The sequence below is a fragment of the Pseudorca crassidens genome, chromosome 14 (genome assembly GCF_039906515.1).
Source record: "Pseudorca crassidens isolate mPseCra1 chromosome 14, mPseCra1.hap1, whole genome shotgun sequence".
NCBI lineage: Eukaryota > Metazoa > Chordata > Mammalia > Artiodactyla > Delphinidae > Pseudorca > Pseudorca crassidens.
The window spans coordinates 73,650,476-73,667,459 of record NC_090309.1 but is presented as its reverse complement, the minus strand read 5'-3'; the positions used below and the strand labels follow the sequence as shown (position 1 = coordinate 73,667,459).

Sequence of the window (16,984 nt, the reverse complement as noted above, 5' to 3'; positions counted from 1 at the left end):
ATGGGAGTTGCATTTAAGGATGCTAATTTAGGTTGCTCATCTTCCTACAGGCAGAATATTTACAATGAAAGAATTTAAAGAGGTTGAGAAGGCCAAACTGCATTCCAGATTTCCAGGAATTTCTAATTCAAGGCACTTTATGACTCCAAATGAGTGGCTTAAACTGCCTACAAACTACATAGAGAGTGAATTTTGTAAAAGGAGCAGGTAATGGTTAGTTTGATAGAAATTATGGAACCTCTTCGAATTTGAAAACTGTTTCTTGAGACAATGATATATATTTTGTCATAATTATGATTTTTAAAAACTATTTCATTTTTCAATGAGAAGTCTACTGTAATTCTTGTCTTTGTTCCTCTGTATGTGATGTTTCTTTTTTCTTGGGTACTTTCAAGATTTTCTCTTTGTCTTTGGTTTTCATTAGCTAGTCTATGATGTATGTAGGTGTTTTTTCCCCTTTCTTTTTGTTTGATCCTACTTAGGGTTCACTGAGATTCTTATATCTGTGGTTTGATGTCTTTCATTATTTGGGGGGAAATTCTAGGCTGTTATCACTTCAGATATTTCTTATGCCTCATTCTTCCTGTGTGGTTTTTAAAAAAATTTATTGGAGTATAGTTGATTTAAAATGTTGTGTTAGGGCTTCCCTGGTGGCGCAGTGGTTGAGAGTCCACCTGCCGTTGCAGGGGACATGGGTTCGTGCCCTGGTCCGGGAAGATCCCACATGCCACAGAGCAGCTGGGCCCATGAGCCATGGCTGCTGAGCCTGCACGTCCGGAGCCTGTGCTCCGCAACGGGAGAGGCCACAGCAGTGAGAGGCCCGCGTACCGCAAAAAAAAAAAAAAAAAAAGTTAGTTTCTGCTGTGTAGCAAAGTGAATCAGTTATACATATATATATATCCACTCTTCTTTTAGATTCTTTACTCATATAGGTTATTACAGAGTATTGAGAAGAGTTCCCTGTGCTATACAGTAGGTTCTTATTAGTTATCTATTTTATATATAGTAGTGTGTATATGTCAATCCCAGTCTCCCAGTTTATCTCTCCCCCGTGTTTTTTTTAACTTAAGTATAGTTGATGTACAATATTATATAAGTTTTTCAGATGCACAGTGCAGTGATTCACAATTTTTAAAAGTTACACTCCATTTATAGTTATTATAAAATATTGGCTATACAAAAATATCCTTACAGCTTATTTATTTTATACATAGTAGTTTTTACCTCTTACTCCCCTACTCCTAACTTGCCCCTTCCCCTTTCCTCTCCCCACTGGTAACCACTAGTTTGTTCTCTGTATCTGTGAGTCTGTTCTTTTTGTTGTTGTTGTTATAGTTACTAGTTTGATTTATTTTTTAATTAAGTTATTTATTTTTGGCTGTGTTGGGTCAGGTCTTCGTTGCTGCATGCAGGCTTTCTCTAGTTGCGGCGAGTGGGGGCTACTCTTCGTTGCGGTGCTTGGGCTTCTCATTGTAGTGGCTTCTCTTGTTGCAGAGCACAGGCTCTAGGTGCACGGGCTTCAGTAGTTGTGGCACGTGGGCTCAGTAGTTGTGGCTCGTGGGCTCTAGAGTACAGGCTCCATAGTTGTGGCGCATGGGCTTAGTTGCTCCGCAGCATGTGGGATCTTCTTGGACCAGGGCCTGAACCTGTGTCCCCTGCATTGGCAGGCGGATTCTTAACCACTGCGCCACCAAGGAAGCCCCTGTTTTAGTTTTTAGATTCCACCTGTAAGTGATATCATACCATATTTGTCTTTCTTTGTCTGACTTATTTCACTAAGCATAATACCCTCCAAATCCATGCATGTTGTTGCAAATGGCAAATTTTCATTCTTTTTTCAAGGCTGAGTAGTATTCCATTGTGTGTGTGTGTGTGTGTGTGTGTGTGTGTGTGTGTGTGTGTGTGTGTATCACATCTTCTTTACTCATTGATCTGTTGATGGACACTTAGGTTGACTGTATATTTTGGCTATTGTAAATACTGCTGCTGTGAACATTGGGATGCTTTTGTTTTTTTCGGATACCCAGGAGTGGAAATGCTAGGTCATATGGTAGTTCTATTTTTAGTTCTATTCTTCTTTTTTTTTTTTCCTTTCTGAGGCTCCAGTTCTATGTATGTTAGACCACTTGATATTGTCCCTTAGTTCTTAGATACTCTGTTTTTATTTATTTATGTATTTTTTCTTCTTGTATTTCAGTTGGACAGTTTCTACCCACCTATCTTTAAGTTCACTGAGTCTCTCCTCAGCTGTGTCCCATCTATTGATCACCATCAAATGAACCTTTCCTCAGCTTTGTCTTACATACTGAAGAGACGATCAGAGGAATTCTCCATTTCAGATGTGATGATTTTTATTTCTAGTATTTCCATTTGATTTTTTTCACATAGGTTTAATTTTTCCTAAAATCCTCCATCTGCTCATTCATATTATTCATCTTTCCACTAGACTCTTTAACATATTAATCATAGTTATTTTAAGTTCCTCATTTGAGAGTTCCAGCTCAGGTTCATTCTGAATCTGGTTCTGTTGACTGCTTTATCTCTTGACAGTGGGTTATTTTGTCTTGCTTTTTTTTGGCATGTCTTGTAAGTTTTAATTGAATGCTAGGCATTAGAGGTAGAATAGTACATAGTGAATATTTATGTCTAGAAATGAATATGCTTTTTCTTCTGTCAGGCATTAGCGTGGAGAATTGGGCTTACCTAGTCCGAAATTGAGCAGGGTTTAGGTATTATTATTGCTATTGTTACTTGCAATGCATCACAGACTTCAGATGCCTCTAGTGGTGGGCTTTTGTTACCTTGTGCTTAGGGTAGGGGCTGGGGTACCTGAGGGGTTTTCTCAGGTATTCCTGTGCCCTCCTCAGTTTTTGGCTATCCCTTCAAGGCTGCATCACAGAGGTGGAGGGAGTGAGGTGTCTCCATGGTGTTGCTTCATCCCAGAAGTATTCTTTTTTTTTAAAATTTATTTTAATTAATTAATTTATTTTTGGCTGTGTTGGGTCTTTGTTGCTGCGCGCGGGCCTTCTCTAGTTGGCAGCAAGTGGGGGCTACTCGTTGTCGTGATGCATGGGCTTCTCGTTACGGTGGCTTCTCTTGTTGCGGAGCATGGTCTCTAGAGTACAGGCTCAGTGGTTGTGGCGCACGGGCTTAGTTGCTCCGTGGCATGTGGGATCTTCCCAGACCAGGGCTCGAACCTGCGTCCCCTGCATTGGCAGGTGCATTCTTAACCACTGCACCACCAGGGGAGACCCCGCCAGAAGTATTCTGCTGTTGCTTGTTGGTAGGCTCAAAGAGAGAGGTAAAGGAATGTTCTCTGTTTTCTTTATCCTAGCCTCAGTTTTAGGCAAGCCCTATATACTTGAGCCTCAGGAGTAGGGTTTTCTTAGAGTTCCTTTCTCTTCTCCCTGTAGCACCCAAACACTATCTTATGTCTGTGGTTGTTCTTGGATGGTAGTTTCCTGCCCCTCTTCCAATAGTAGCATACCTCTACTGGGTTTAAGTATAGGATTCTGGGCACAGGCAATTTCTTGCACCTCCTCCTGGGACAGAGGGTTTTTACTCCTATCCCTATCTTAGTAACAATAGAGCCTTAAGTCTGTCCTGGATATAAGAGGATTTCTCATCCCTCTTCCAGAGGTAGATAGAGTTTGCTTTTACTCCTCTCCCAAAAGCCCTAGATCTTTGCTTATCACCCTGGGGGAAAAAGAGTTTGCTTCCCTTACGCCAGCAGCTTAATGCTTTGCTTTGTAAGGGGGAAGGATCCAGGAAAGTGGGAAGGACACTTGTTTACCTAGCACTGTCAATCTCTTCCTGCATATCTTTGCCACTGATGGGGGTTTTCTCTGGTTTTCTGCTCTGTGCCCAGTCTTTCTTGTTAGCACCTGGTGCAGGCCCATGGAAAAGAGCTTGCTCATGAGTGTAAACACTTCTTGTATGAGGTCTCCCCAGCTATTCCAAAATGACATGCTAGCCCACACTTGGCCTTTAAGCATTCATTAAAGTTTTAGCTGATATCTTTTGTTTTTAATTATTAGGCTTTATTTTTAAGAGCAGTTTTAAGTTTATCAAAAATTTAAGCAGAAAGAGAATTTCTGTATATTCTGTCCTCCCCATTCCCCACTTTAGTTTCCTCTATTAACATCTTGCATTAGTGTGGTACATCTGTTACATTTTGTGAACCAGTGTTGATTCATCCTTAAATGGAAACAGAACTCTAATAATTTTCTTATTTTTAAAAAAATTTGCTATAAATGGCACTGTAAATGTTACATAAACCAGAAATAAACCTTAAGACAGAATTCTGAAAGAATGGGCTTTCTACTTTTTTTCATTGTCTTTGAGAATCATAAGCCTAACTCTAGTAATTAGGTAGGGTCTACCCAAACCAGGAATCTGTTCATGACAGATTTAACTCAGGTTGTATGTGAAGGTGATGATATTGAGAATATTGATTTTATAGTGAGCTAATAATGGGCACATGGTAGGTTCCAATTGCAGTATTTATTTTCCTCCTCAGGAAGGTTCTGGAGATGACTAATATGGTAAGGAAAATGTTTTCTTTGGATGATTTTCTGGATTTTTCTCTGTGTATCACATTGCTCCACTCTCGTGGAGGCTAGTATGTTTGGGGAATACTGGCTTATCTGAGCCCTTGTACTAAATATTAGTCTTTGTATATATCATATGTAAATATCTTATATATTAATACTTTTAATATCTCTTTCATATTTTCCATCACCTTTGGTAATTTCTTTGGATATATTTTCCAGTTTACTATTCTTTTTTTACTGTGTTGAATATTAAAATGTTAATTTCTGAAATTTTCTCCCCTTACCCACCCCATATGCTTCTTCATTCCTGATAGGCTCTTCTTGTTTTCTAGTCTTGGTGATTGGATAATTTATTTCTTTAAACATTTTATATATTGCCATTCTACATTCTATATTTGATCATTCCAAATTCTGTATTTTGGGGGGATGCTAATAAATCTTTTGTTTTTCTCTGCTGATTCTCATTTATAATGGTTTGCTTTCTCGTATGCTTAGTGAATTTTATTTGTGAGTTCAATTTATCTTTGGGTGTACTATTGGCCTAAATTGGGGAAACTTTTCTATCTACACAGATGATTTGCTTCTGTTTCTGCCTCTGCCAGTAGCTGGGATGCCATCAACCTGGGCCTAACCAGCTCCCTTCAAATGTCTAGGCTCAGTGTGGCAGTCTCAAGTGTAGTGTCCCCACCTTACAGCTGGCATAGACAGGGCTCAGTATTCTGTTAGCTCTGTTATTGGCATCTGCCCTCAGGGATTATTATCTGTTATTCCACCTGCCCTTGCTGCCCACCATTATGGCCGTAAGTTCCCACACCTCTAGCGTCTACTACATTTGTGTGTGTGTTTTTTTCTTAAAGACCCCCTCCTTCTCTTGTAAGACTAGTGACACCTCAAAGGGTACATTCTATCCAGGGTCTAGTTGTTTGAAGTAAATGGATTCCCTCAAAGCAGTGAATTTCAAATTGTGAATTTCAAAATATACAGTAACAGCTTGTAAAGACACCAAGGTGTACATAGGCATGGATAGTCTTAAGGGTCTCAACTTCCAGATTCTGAAGTCTGTATGTACTCTTTCCAAAAGTTGATCTGCCTGAGAACAAGCCTGCATTCATATGACTTCTTATCCCACTTTTTAAAAGAGAGGCATATCTTTCAACCTGGTTATAAAAAATTTTAAGGTACCAAATAAAGGGACAAATAAAAATACTGGCTTTTGAGAGACTTCCTTTAATGATGAAGCAAGAAAACTTAACCAACAGGTCTTTCTGTATTTCCCTGTCATATATATTTTATTTTACTTTAATTAACTGATTAATTGATTGATTTAAAGGCATGCTACAGAATCAGGGTACTTGGTCTGTGTTGGGTTGCTTTGAATTTGGAGTAGCTAAAGCTGTATAATTTAGTGATGCTTCTTTTATTTTATTTAATTTATTTTTAAATTTTATATATATATATTTATTTTTGGCTGCGTTGGGTCTTCATTGCTGCGTGCAGGCTTTCTCTAGTTGCTCAGTAGTTGTGACGCATGGCTTAGTTGCTCTACAGCATGTGGGATCTTCCCAGACCAGGGCTCGAACCCGTGTCCCCTGCATCGTCAGGCAGATTCTTAACCACTGCACCACCAGGGAAGTCCTGATGCTTCTTTTAAATATAGCTGGAATGTTTTCTGGTACTGTCAGAATTTCAAAATATAATAGCTATAATCCTCTGATAACAGTTTTTTGTGATTGTTTTCAGATTTAGTGTGCTTTATTTAATATGGTGGTTAAAATATATTTTATCACATAGTATCCTAAAATTTTCATTGCTTGTAAGGCCAATACTCATTTTATCTTAATGAATATTTGATATTTTAAAAAATCTATTAAGATACAAACTTATTTAAACTTGCAATGAAAAATTATAGGTGTCACCTTTAAAATGTTCAAGGGGTTATGTGGTTTTTCAAAACTCTTTTAAGGAGCATATAAACAAAACTGCTTGAAGATCACTGCCTCAGAGCTGCTAGTCAGCCATTACTATATACAGTATATTTTTTGTTCATATATATACATATATATATATATATATATATATATATATCTTTACATGTACTGTAATTACCTTGAGGATAGTAATTGAGTGGCATAAAGTGCTTGTTTCATGGACTAATGAAGTAATGAGCAGGGAGAGGGGGAGGCCAAAGACCCTGCTATATAAATCTAGGTCACTGGAAGATTGGAGGTGCTATCAGCAGAAGATGGAACATAGGAGGAGCAGATTCAGAAATGCAATTGATGAGTTCAGTTTTGTTCATACTGAGTTTTATATACTGGTAGTCCTTTCAAGTAAAGATGTATTACAGGTTGTTGGAAAAGTGAGGCAACAGCTCAAGAGAGAAGGGGATTTGAGGTTGGAGAACTAAATTAAAGAGTTGTTCACTTTGGAAATGAGAGTAAAAGCATAAGAATGGATTAGATAGGCTGAGGAGAGAATACTGGGAAAAAGAAAAATACTGAGATGAAAGGTTGTGCTATAAAGTTTAGGAGGTGGGAAGAAGAAAAGGAGACAGAAGAAGCAGTCTGTGATTTGCCACAGATATCAGGAGAGGAAAGGGTGACAAGAAGGATCAGGCACTGTGCCAAATACAGAGAACTGAGAGGAAGCCATTGGATTCCTTGACTAAGGACATTCCTGTCCCTACTTTTGGTTTGCTCTGAGCAGGAGAGGTAGTTGAGAAGTCTAATCCGATAATACTCTTCTCATCCAACCTTTTCATTATTGTTTGGTACCCTTAGTATTTACTCTCATCTCAAGGTTCTGCCCCAGGATAGCTTTGCCTAAGAATGTTCCTGCAGACAAATGGGCCACTGCATTAGTCCTTCTCAGATATATTAACACAGGAAACCCTTTTTTCCCTCTTGTTAGTAGTGCTTTATACCCTAATCTAAATGTTTGCCATACCGATTTCTTTTACTCAAAACATATTTCAAAATCCACATTCTCTAGGAATATTCATTCTGACTAAATCAGGATCAGACTGATCCTTTCCATTAATTCTTTTTTTTTTTTTTTTTTTTTGCGGTACGCGGGCCTCTCACTGTTGTGGCCTCTCCCGTTGCGGAGCCTCAGCGGCCATGGCTCACGGGCCTAGCTGCTCCGCAGCATGTGGGATCTTCCCGGACCGGGGCATGAACCCGTGTCCCCTGCATCGGCAGGCGGGCTCTCAACCACTGCGCCACCAGGGAAGCCCTCCATTAATTCTTTGTGTGGCTATTTGCATGCTAGGTGTACTGGGTGTGTTAGTTACGATAATGGCTCTTGGTTTCAGACAACTGAAGCCACCCCAGAAAAGGATTCATTTATTGAGGACTTAACACTGCTCATGAAATCATTGGGAGGTCTTAAGAAACAGGGCTGAATTTCAGAAATAACTCCCAAAATCACAGTGTAGAATTGGCTGGCCAAGGGATGTGTTGTTTCTACTATGATCAGGAAACTGCTGAATCAGGAAGCTGCTGCTCCAGTGGTTGGCTTAGAACCCCACCAGGTCTGCTGTAATCTGTGCCAACAAAATGGATGCTCCTCACAGGGCCAGTATCACCCTTCCAACCAACTCTTTTTTTAAGATTTATTTATTATTTATTTATTTAATTTATTTATTTTTGGCTACGTTGGGTCTTAGTTGCGGCACACAGGACCTTTCCTTGCGGCGCACCAGCTCTTCGTTGTGGTGCGTGGGCTTCTCTCTAGCTGTGGCCTGTGGGTTTTCTGTTCTCTAGCTGTGGCACGCTGGCTCCAGGGCGTGTGGGCTCTGTAGTTGTGGCGCGCGTTTTCCAGAGCGCGTGGGCTCTAGTTGAGGTGCGCCAGCTCAGTAGTTGTAGCGTGTGGGCTTAGTTGCCCAGCAGCGTGTGGGATCTTAGTTCCGTGAGCGGGGATTGAACTCGCGTCCCCTGAGTTGTAAGGTGGATTCTTTACCACTGGACTACCAGGGAAGTCCCCCAACCATCTCTTGACTGGGGCAAGACTAGAGGGGTCTAAGGCACCTGCCTGCCACCTTATGGCAAAGGAGACTGGGAAATGGGTTGTTTGGATTCTTTCTTAGGAAAAGCATTTTACGTTTATGCTTGTAAATGACAATCTCTGGAGCTTCTTTTTACATTTAGAGTATAAGCTGTAGGATATAGGGAATACTTTAAACTTTGCCTAGCTGATTCTAGGGTCTCAGTAAATAGTAAACCAGTCTCTATCATAGTTTCAGCAATTCTGAAACACCCAAGAATGCACACCAGTTTGAAGTAATGATATTTTGGACAATATACGTAGCAGTCAATGTATAACAATGATTTCTGTATAAATGCAAGCTAATATTGTTTTCAGGACATCCTCTCACACCTGTTATCTTATTAAAGGTTAAAAGTAAAAGTGAATATTAACGAAAGTAGTTTTGACTTGAAACCCTCTGCAAAAACTCCTCATCTTCTGGAATCCCAGGAAGAAGAAAAAGCAGTTGTTTACAAGTAAGCCTATTATTCCATAGCTTTGTTCTTCTTTCATTTGACATGCTTGGCTGTGTTTTCATCCCCTGCCATCATTTTAAGTTGCTGGGGTCGGTGCCAAGGAATACACCAGACTCTTGTGGCTGGACATCAGGCATTTCCCACCACTGGGAAAGGAGGCAACTTTCCTCAGCTTTTTCTGGTTTTAAAGAACAAACAGCTGACACATTCAGAAATAACAAGCATAGACATAGAAAAAAGTTGTTAACAACTCATACTAAAGTTAAAGGTTAGGAGGTTTTTAATTGAATTGGAGCGGTAAAAATGGAATTTTGGACTAGTTCTGGTGGGTAGTAGCTGTTACAATATTGTACCCAGAGTGAAGAGAGGTTATAAGCAGAAAAGTGGTACATACTACTGTGTGTGTAACATGGCGAATCATCTCAATTTACTAGTTAATGGAATTAAAAGTAAGAGATTTCTCTACATAGTTACATAACTGGTTAAGTATCTGATTAAAAGTAATGAGATCCATCAGACATTGTTTTCTTGGGTTTTTTTTACTTCTTTTTTTTTGAATTTTATTTTATTGTTTTATACAGCAGGTTCTTATTAGTTATCTATTTTATACATATTAGTGTATATATGTCAATCCCAATCTCCCAATTCATCCCCCCCCCCACGCACACACTTCCCCCCCTTGGTGTCCATATGTTTGTTCTCTACATCTGTGTCTCAATTTCTGCCTTGCAAACCGGTTCATCTGTACCATTTTTCTAGATTCCACATATATGTGTTAATATTCGATATTTGTTTTTCTCTTTCTGACTTCGCTCTGTATGACAGACTCTAGGTCCATCCACGTCTCTACAAATGACACAATTTTGTTCCTTTTTATGGCGGAGTAATATTCCATTGTATATATGTACCACATCTTCTTTATCCATTCGTCTGTCAGTGGGCAGTTAGGTTGATTCCATGACCTGGCTATTATAAATAGTGTTTCAGTGAACATTGGGGTGCATATGTCCTTTTGAATTATGGTTTTCTCTGGGTGTATGCCCCTCAGACATTGTTGAAGGGAATGTAAAATGGTGCAGCAACTTTGGAAAACAGTTTGTCAGTTTCTCAAAAAGTTAAACATTAAATTACCAAGTGACCAGCAATTTAACTCCTAGGTTTCTATCCAGGAGAAATGGAAATATATGGCCACATAAAGGCTTGTGTATGAGTGGGTGTACATGGCACCATTATTCATAATAGCCCAAAAGTGGAAACCACCCAGATGTTCATAAAGTGGTGAATGGATAAACAAAATGTGGTGCATCCATACATGGAATATTATTTGGAAATTCAGAGGAAAAGAAGTACTTACACTTGCTATACAACACGGATGAACTTCAAAACTATTATACTCAGTGAAAGAATACAATCACAATTTTTATTCTATTTATATTTAAGTGTAATGTTCAGCAAAAGCAAATCTATAGAGACAGGAAGTTGATTATTGGTTGCCTGGGGCTGGAGTTGGGAATGGAGAGTAACTGTAAGTGAGCATGAGGTTTTGGACTGATAGAAATGTTCTAAAACTAGATCATGGTGGTGGTTACACAACTCTGGAGATACACTAAAAATCATTGATTTGTGCATTTAAAATGGGTGAATTTTATGGTGCATAAATTATATCGTAGTAAAACTTGATAATAATAAAAAAAAGAACCTAGCAAGGCAGAAGATAAGTGAGCTTACATGATGTTTAGGAGGTTGGCTTACAGTTAGTTCTCTGTTCCTAAAAAGCTCGAAAGTAAGCTGCAGTAGTTTCCCTTTCCTCATTCTGAATAAACTCAGAATTTGTTGAATAAATACAACGTGGCAGAAGCCAGAGGGCTCTTAGAGATGCTTGATTCTGACATGTCCCGCAGAGAGGACAACTGGTTGCCTCATGAGGGTCTTTTTAGTGATTTAAAGTAGAAACAGATAACTGTTAGAGATGGTGCTCGCCATTGTGGACTTCTCAGTGTTTTTGAGGTGTGGTTTAACACTTTGCTGCTTTTTTGAATGGGAGCTGAAGTTGAGGGATAATAGGAAGTATTGAAATTAAGCCCTATTCACTTGGTAGCTGAAATCCTTAAAAGATGGAATGCTTTAGCATCACTCTTTTCTGTTAGGCTCCTAAAGAGTAATAAGTTCCTCTGCAATCTGTAACTGCCATGGTCTCATACATATTTGTATGAGTCAGGTTTTAGGATAATAAACATCTTAATCCTATTTAATTTTTATATATTGTATAAAAGGAGAGGTTTTGTCCTTTAATGTCTTTTATAGCAGAGTGTGACTCAGATATGAAGGAGAATATTGCATTGTTGGAGTACCTAGGGGCTTAAACTAGACGCTTAAATTCATGAGCTCCCCCTGGAGGAAGGAGGAAGATTATATTTTCTTCCGTGAATTAGGGAAGCATACCAATTACAGCATCGAGGTGGAAGAGGCATGTTTGTCTTTGGTAGAGTTAGACCTTCCCAGGGAAGCCACAGTGGACACCTCTGTGAGGGGCTCATATATGCTAGAGAACCCTCACTCAGCTATTTGATTAAGCAGCAATGAAATTTCAGATGAAAATATTACTAGAGCAAGGTAATGCTATTTATTTGGGTTTATTTTTCATAAAAATGTAAATTCATATAGAACTCATCAGCTTCAAATTTAAATAAAATATTAAATGCTACAATTGAGTTGATAGGAGAATTTTTTCCTTTCTGGTTCCTCCCTCTGGAAACACAGGGTCATCCTTTCTGGAAAAAGAACCTCTATGTTATCAGGAAGGATAGAATCCAAGTCCCAAAGAGGCCAACTCTAAAGGGCACTTTTCTTCCTTGAACTTTCTTGAGCTAGGAGGCAGACAGGGATGAGGACCAGGATGCGGTGAGAGCCGGTGTAGTTCTATCTTGTAATACACAAGGCAGCAATTGCTGATACCAAAATCTGAGCTGCTGGGAACAACTTCTCTGTATGGCAGTCTTCCCGGAAGACAGGAAGCAGTGGGCCACCCTCCCTACCCTCTCCCCCTGCCAAAAGGGAGTGAGTAGAAGAAACTGAGGCAGGTTTCCTTGGTTCAGAGGGAATGAAGAGAGTTGCCCCTGGCAGCTGCACAATAGAGGTGTCCTCTAGAAGGTGGACTGTAGGATTTCCCTAGCTCCCTCTCCTGATTTTGCCCTTCTTCCATCCCTCCACCATCTCTACCATCTCTCTACCACATTTACCAGTTACCACACTCAAGCCAGGCCCCAAATTTTGTTCCCCTTAATTTAGCCAAGAAAGGCAAAAATTTTCAAAAGGACCATATACTGAGTTTTTAAGTAAAGTTTAAAAAGTAAAAGTCCCCAAATGTAAAATGTATAGGAATGTAGTTGTTCACAGATTTCTCATCCTAAGGTGACTTTGGTTAAACTTGGTGCCATTTGACTTGTCTAGGCTAGCCTACTGCTTCCCGGTCTAGGGGCCACTTCCCTTCAGTTCTCTTCTCTACACCCTGTGTCCTGAGTCTCTGGAGTGTAGCTTCTGTTAGGAGTGGATTTGAAGGAGAAGTCACAGCCTATCCTCCCCATCTCCCAGTTAGAAATCAATAGGGAAATGATTTGTTTGTCTGAGTCTACAGTCAATCTATCATACTTCTTTTCTGACTCTGTTTCCCCACTCCTAAAGGATAAGGGGGCTACTTTTTTTTAACTCACGGTAAATGTATTAAGATTTAATTTTGTGGTTTCACTCCTTTTACGGTCATGTTTTAGTATCCTCCCATGTGCTTGCTTGCTTTCTTCCTCAAATTTTAACAAGAACCTTCTCTGAACCAGGCAGTGTTTGAAAGGCTGGAGACTAGAGGTAAACAAGACAGATAAATCTCTGATCTCAAGGAGCTCACATTTTGATGGGAGACAGACAATAAACAGGCAAATATATATCACTTGAGCTAGTAATTGCAATGAGGAAAATAAAACAGGAAGTTGCTGGAGAACTACCCAACCAAACAGGTTTAAATGGACAGTGAGGAAAAACAATACAATAAGTTGCTTTGTAATCATACCCTACACACCCTTCTTATGTACTGTACTGGTTATGGGTCTCTTGATATAACCAGCCCCAAACAGGATTATTCTTTTTTTTTTGGCTACACCACATGGCATGTGGGATCTTAGTTCCCCTACCAGGGATTGAATCCGTGGCCCCTGAAGTGGAAGCACGGAGTCTTAACCACTGGACCACCAGGGAAGTCCCAAGGATTAGTCTTAATTTTGCACTCTGCCCCTCTTCCTGCCAAATTTCTCTTAGTTCAGTGAATAGGACTATAATCCAAAAAGGACCCCTAGGATAAAAGTCTAGGAGTCATTTTTTATTTCTTGCTTTCACTCAGTTCGCATGTCTTATAGGTAATGAGCTCTGTTAGCTCGTTCACTTCTCAATTCTTCACTACTACCACTGGTTCAAGCCTCTGTGATCTTACCTGGCCTATTGCATTAGCCTCCTAACTCATTTTCCTGCTTCTGCTCTCGCCCCTGTATAATCAGTTCCCCATGCAGCACCATATTCTTTTAAAAGTGTTAATTAGATCAGAATTCTCCCCTACTCAAAACCTTCTAATGGCCTCCCCTCACACTTTGAATTTTATTCTAACTCCTTATCATGGCCTCTAACCTCCTATACGATTGGGCACCTGCCTCCTCCCCACCTGTATCACCTGCCTTTCTTTCCACGCTCACTATGTTCCTTTTCTTGTTGTGTGAACGCGTCAACCTCACCCCCATCTCAGGCTTTTGCCTCTACCAGTCCATCTGCCTGGAACACTCCTTCCACAGATCTCTCCATGTCTCATTTTCTCAGGTCACTCAGACTTCTGCACAAACATCATCTCTCCAGAGAAGCCTTCTCTGACTTCTCTACTTAAAATACTCTACCTCATCCATTCCTCCACCCTCCCACTTCCTTTACCTGTGGAGAGGTAGGATCCACGACTTGAGGTCAGGACAATCCATCATTACAAGAGGAGGGAAGGCAGAGGGCATAGCCATAGATGAAACCAGCTTGGTGAATTTTGTGAAGGAAGATTGTTTACTTCTGTTTAATTTGTTTCCTCACATAAGTCAGAAGGTCATCCATCAGCTGATAGTGAAGGCGGACAGAGATTCAGAGGTTTGAAAAGAGAAGGGAAGAAGGGAACCTAGTATTTTATAAATCACAATAATCCTAGTGTAAATTAGCACTCCAGGCATATTGACATCAGAAAGCAGGACCATAGGGGTCCCTCAAATCATATCACACATCAGTGCTCTACCCCACCTATAATAGGGTTGGCTCTGTCCCGGAAGCTCCTTGTTTCTGAATCCAGATAGAGTGAGGAGAGGCTGAGTCAGGAGCTTTAGGTGGGGACCCTGCCTCCAAGTCACTTAGCGCCAACAGGAGGGCTAGGTTTCAGGGAGATCAGCTCAGCTAAAGCAGAGGAATTCTTTCTGCTCTTGTAAGCCCCTCATCCCTGTATCAATTACACTTTTCTGTCATTTTCAAAAGATTTTAGCAACCAAGGAGCACACACCCTGAGCCTTGGCTGGTAAAAGAGGACACAAAAGAAGGCTGCTTCAAAGGAAGCCATCTGCCAGCAGGAATCATTCAGGATGAGGAGCAAGAAAGGCGCTCAAGAATTGTTCTGTGTCTAAGAAGAGCATCTGCAATAAACTTCATCTTTGAGTCCAGTGTCTGTATGATCATTAAGAAATGACAGTACTGTATATTGACAGTTACTGCAAATGTATTTCCCCAGGAGTTAAGAAATGTTACCTGAAAGATACAATAAAAATACTAATAGCTACCTTACTTAGCACCCATCTCAGTTCACTTGCTCTTTCCCTAAATTGTCAGGCACCCTTAAAATCCACACCCACATATTCTCCCCAGGTTTCTCCAGCAGTCTTTAGAAAATTTAAAAATTCATTTTGATTACCCACGTGCTGATTCTGAGTCTGCAAAGTTACAAAAATTCATTTTGATTACCCCTCTGGCTCATGTTGAGTTTGACTCCTAGTCACAGAAGACTTAGGACCTGGAGCATAGGAGGAGAGACTTTTGTTTTCCTTAGGCAAAAGGGGCACTAAAAATCAATCCTCGCTTCTTCTTGTTGCCCTGGATCATACAGATAAATGGTAAGTTCTCTTTAGGATTAATTTACATGACCTAAATTTATATATATGTATATTTTAAACTAAAACCTGGGGTGGTGTCGTATTGGACGGTTGAAGGCCTGGCGGACATCGCACGGAGAGGCCGGGGTGGCGGCGAGCCCGAGCGGTGGCGGGGGGTGGTGGTGGTGGGGGCGGCTCCTTCCTTTCTGCACCCCCTGTGGAGAGAGGTGTAGGGGGCTTGCGGGAAGAGGGGCTGGGGTCTAAGCGTAGTGCTTTAATTTGTTTTTAGAGGAGCTCCCCTTCCCCTCCCAGAACAGTGAGTCGCCGTGCCACCGGCCCCAGAGCGCCCCGAGCGCAGAGCCCGAGGTGGGGAGCAGAAGGCAGCCCAGGCCTGTGACCACCCACGGTGGCCCCTCGGCGGTGTGGCCCAGGGGGACCCAGCCCCGGGCAGACCCTGAGGCGTTGCCTGATTGGGTCCTTAAGGCCACGGGTCGGGGAGCCTAATCACCCCCTTTTTGAAACAGGTTTAGGGGACCCGAGGATTTATTTTTTGTTTATTTTACTTACCGAGTCTATTAAGTGGCAGAGCAAGGATACACTGCTTTCTGAATTTGAAAGACCTCACTTTTTCAACTGTAATCACCTATCTCCTCAATTTACTCTTTCTTCCTTCGGGGATTCTGTTATTTATGGCTGCCACGAAAATGTCCAACTATGATAAACATTTTGGGCCAGAACAATTAAAGTGGCCAGAACCTGAGTCAGTTGCTTTGATGGAGGTAAAATAATGTGGCATTTGGGGGCCGCCTTTGGGTGGTGGGACATAAATCCCTTGAAATTAGGATCTGTTGTGTCTTAATCACAGTTGTTTTCCCCAGAACTAGAACAGCGCCTGGCATAAACTTGGCTCTCAAAGAATTCGCCGAATGGGAATGGCCAGGGATCGCATTTGGCCCAGGGTGGTTGTAGTGTTTCCCGTGGTCACCGCAGCATCAGGACAGCAACAGGGCGGGCTGTGGGTAAACAGCAGTCCCTGAGCTGCCCTGCGGGAGAGGCGGTGAAAGCCAGGTCTGGGCTTGCCAGTGAATTCTTGATACTCCAGGGTCTGGTAAAGCAATGATTTTCTCATAAAGTTTCATTATTTTATAGAGAGAAGCTCTAGGATATTTCTTCCGTTTTACCCCTTTTACTGTGGTGGCAGTAAGAGTGGCGAGAGAGTGTGTGTGTGTGTGTGCGCACGCACAATCACCAAGAAGGAGCTATCAAAAACTATTTCCTTAAACGAAGAAAAAGTGGTTCAAAAATCTGACATACACCCAATAGTGTGTATAACATTTGCTAATAATGTTAATAGGATGGCTAAAAAAATGTGATTTCTCAAGATGATTGTCGGTGTATGTTTCTACTTCAGATAAATTGATTTATTCTAAATTTGTGTTGTATTAGGGGAAAACATTTAATTGTTTTACATGATTTTTCAATTTCCATCTTAAAATAAGTGTAAGAAGGCTTTATTTTAAAGCAAGAGTCTGTTTACATTATCAAGAGGGTTGTATTTTGGAGAAGACCCTAGTTAGCTGTCTGAATATCATTTTAGATTTCATGTGAAGCTGTTAAATATACCGGTAAAAATACAACTGTCCGTTTTGAGATTTCTCTTATTCACAGATTTGGTATTTGAGTTTATATATATTCTCATTTGAGCATCAAAAGAGGTAGGTGGGTTTACCCTCCTTTATAAAAGAGAGAGAGGTGCTGATGCAAGTCTAGGCTCTTTTTCTTC

At 40.7% G+C, this 16,984-nt stretch overlaps 1 protein-coding gene across 5 annotated transcripts in view; it reads left to right on the top strand.

Moving 5' to 3' along the window:
- The window catches only part of LOC137205406 (protein FAM228B), a 57,767-nt gene that overhangs the window by 21,036 nt on the left and 19,747 nt on the right, over nucleotides 1–16,984 (top strand). For 2 of the 5 annotated variants that reach the window (XM_067703581.1, XM_067703582.1), the window contains 2 exons: nucleotides 51–207; nucleotides 8,948–9,059. In XM_067703581.1, coding sequence (XP_067559682.1) covers nucleotides 51–207; nucleotides 8,948–9,059 — 269 coding nt within the window. Of the gene's footprint in view, nucleotides 1–50; nucleotides 214–8,947; nucleotides 9,060–14,593; nucleotides 14,897–16,984 lie in introns of those variants that run through there. The other 3 variants (XR_010934121.1, XM_067703580.1, XR_010934120.1) reach the window with 3 other exon arrangements.